Genomic DNA, 1,812 nt, shown 5'->3' on the forward strand with positions numbered 1-1,812 from the left:
CTAATGATTGTGGAGGTCTAGTAGTTTAGTAGAGACGTAGAGTATTGCAGTTACCTGGTACGCGAGGTACACGGCCAGCCAGTGCGTGTTGGGCGCGGGCGCGGGCGCGGCGGCGGCCACGCGCGGCGGCGCCAGCGGGTGCGCGGCGCCCAGCGACACCGACAGCTCCATGGGGCGCTCCTCCACCACGAACGTGCACACCACCTCGTTCGTCGACGGGTGCACCGTCACCTGCCAACACGCCGAACACGCTTTAGCCCTACGCCACCCTCACACTGGTCTCCTACGCCACACGTGTATCGAGTGTGTGGCACAGGCATTCAAATAAAATGTGTCGCCAGAGTGGCCCACGTGGAAACGGAAGTCGTATGGTGATGCGGCCGCGTTCCGTTTAGTGTCCGTAATAATAAGCCGCGGTCTCACTCCCACCTCAGCGTCGGGCAGCGCGGCGGCGGCCACGGCCTGCAGCTGGTCGCGCACGAGGGCGGGCGACACGTGCGCGCGCAGCAGGCGCTCGAGCGCGCGCGCCTGGCGGGGCGGCGCCGCCCCCCACCACCCGCGCAGCGCGCCCCCCGCCCAGCGCGCGCAGTGGTACAGCGCGCGGCACGCCAGCACCCCCACGTCCAGCGACGACGACGGCTCTGCAACAAACAACGCGTCCCCAATCAGCCGCAGGATGGGACACACACACGGGCCTCCACTTGCTGCGGCCTGGCGCTGGAAGCGGCCTGCATCCACTGTGAACCTACGGCTTTATCCAGCATAACACGCCATTATTGAAATTGATAGCTCATCTCACGACCCTGACGGGTATCGTATCGGGGCTGTTCGTACCGTCCAGCGAGAGCGCGGGGGGGGTGAGGAACATGTGCGTGCAGTGCGCGGGCGCGCTGGTGTCCAGCGCATGCGCCGCCACGGCGGGCGGCAGCAGCCGCAGCGCTAGCGACGCCAACTCCTCCGCGTGTCGCCCCTCTCTGCAAAAACACTACTTTTTAACAATAAAAGAAATAAATAGTACATTGATAACCAAGGGTGGAACATGACTCATTTCACCTGAGACATTTCTGGCGCTGGAACGAAGTGAGAGCACCAATAGTTCGAGGGCAAATAGATAATTTCACCCGAGTTAGACACTCGCTTGTGACGCTTGTGTGATCCACGCCACAGGCCGCGTGGCGGCGTGGACAAGCATTGGGTGGGCGCGTCTGCTGCGGCCAGTCGTGCAGCCCGAGTACCTGAACAGCTCCAGGTAGTGATGCACGAGGTCTGAGCGGGCGAGGGTGGCGGTGACGCAGACCGCGTCGGCAAGCAACAAGTAGCCGAGCGCTACGCTGTGGCTGTCCGTGAACGGCACCATCGAACACGTCTCCTCGCCCACCCTGCGGGACACAAGACACAGCATTATCACAGTGAAGCGGCTAGCAAGATGGACAGGATCTCCTTCTCAAACTACTGTAACTTCTATTCAGCCTACCAGACTCTGTTTCGGCTGGACGATCAGAAAATGTATCCGTAACTATTTAACCCTTTCGGTGCGGAAAACTTCTATACAAAATCTATCCAGTGTGCCTGGTTCAGTGTGAAAATAATATCTCAGTCAGTAAAAGAATGAACTCGTCAACATCCCATAAAAAAAAAGATAGTGAAAATGTTGACATGTTTGAATGTTGGTTAATTGGTTAATCACTCAATCATGCAGTAACGGGACGAACATCGTCTAACTCAAATGAGACTGGGCAGAATACGTTTGCCGGATGCATCCGGATCGCTGGGCCAAAATGGCCACTGATTGGATTCCATGCGACACGGGCA

The 1,812-nt window shown here is 58.7% G+C and overlaps 1 protein-coding gene across 1 annotated transcript in view; it reads right to left on the reverse strand.

Annotated features, from left to right (window-relative positions):
* The window catches only part of LOC141431708 (E3 ubiquitin-protein ligase listerin-like), a 17,703-nt gene continuing 15,891 nt past the window's right edge, over nucleotides 1–1,812 (reverse strand). Inside the window, exons 2-5 of the mRNA XM_074092888.1 lie at nucleotides 1,236–1,379; nucleotides 835–974; nucleotides 430–641; nucleotides 1–231 (exon numbers count right to left, since the gene is read on the reverse strand). Of these exons, the coding sequence (XP_073948989.1) occupies nucleotides 1–231; nucleotides 430–641; nucleotides 835–974; nucleotides 1,236–1,379 (727 nt within the window). The remainder of the gene's footprint in view (nucleotides 232–429; nucleotides 642–834; nucleotides 975–1,235; nucleotides 1,380–1,812) is intronic.

Source organism: Choristoneura fumiferana, chromosome 10 (assembly GCF_025370935.1).
Source record: "Choristoneura fumiferana chromosome 10, NRCan_CFum_1, whole genome shotgun sequence".
NCBI classification, from domain to species: Eukaryota; Metazoa; Arthropoda; class Insecta; order Lepidoptera; family Tortricidae; genus Choristoneura; species Choristoneura fumiferana.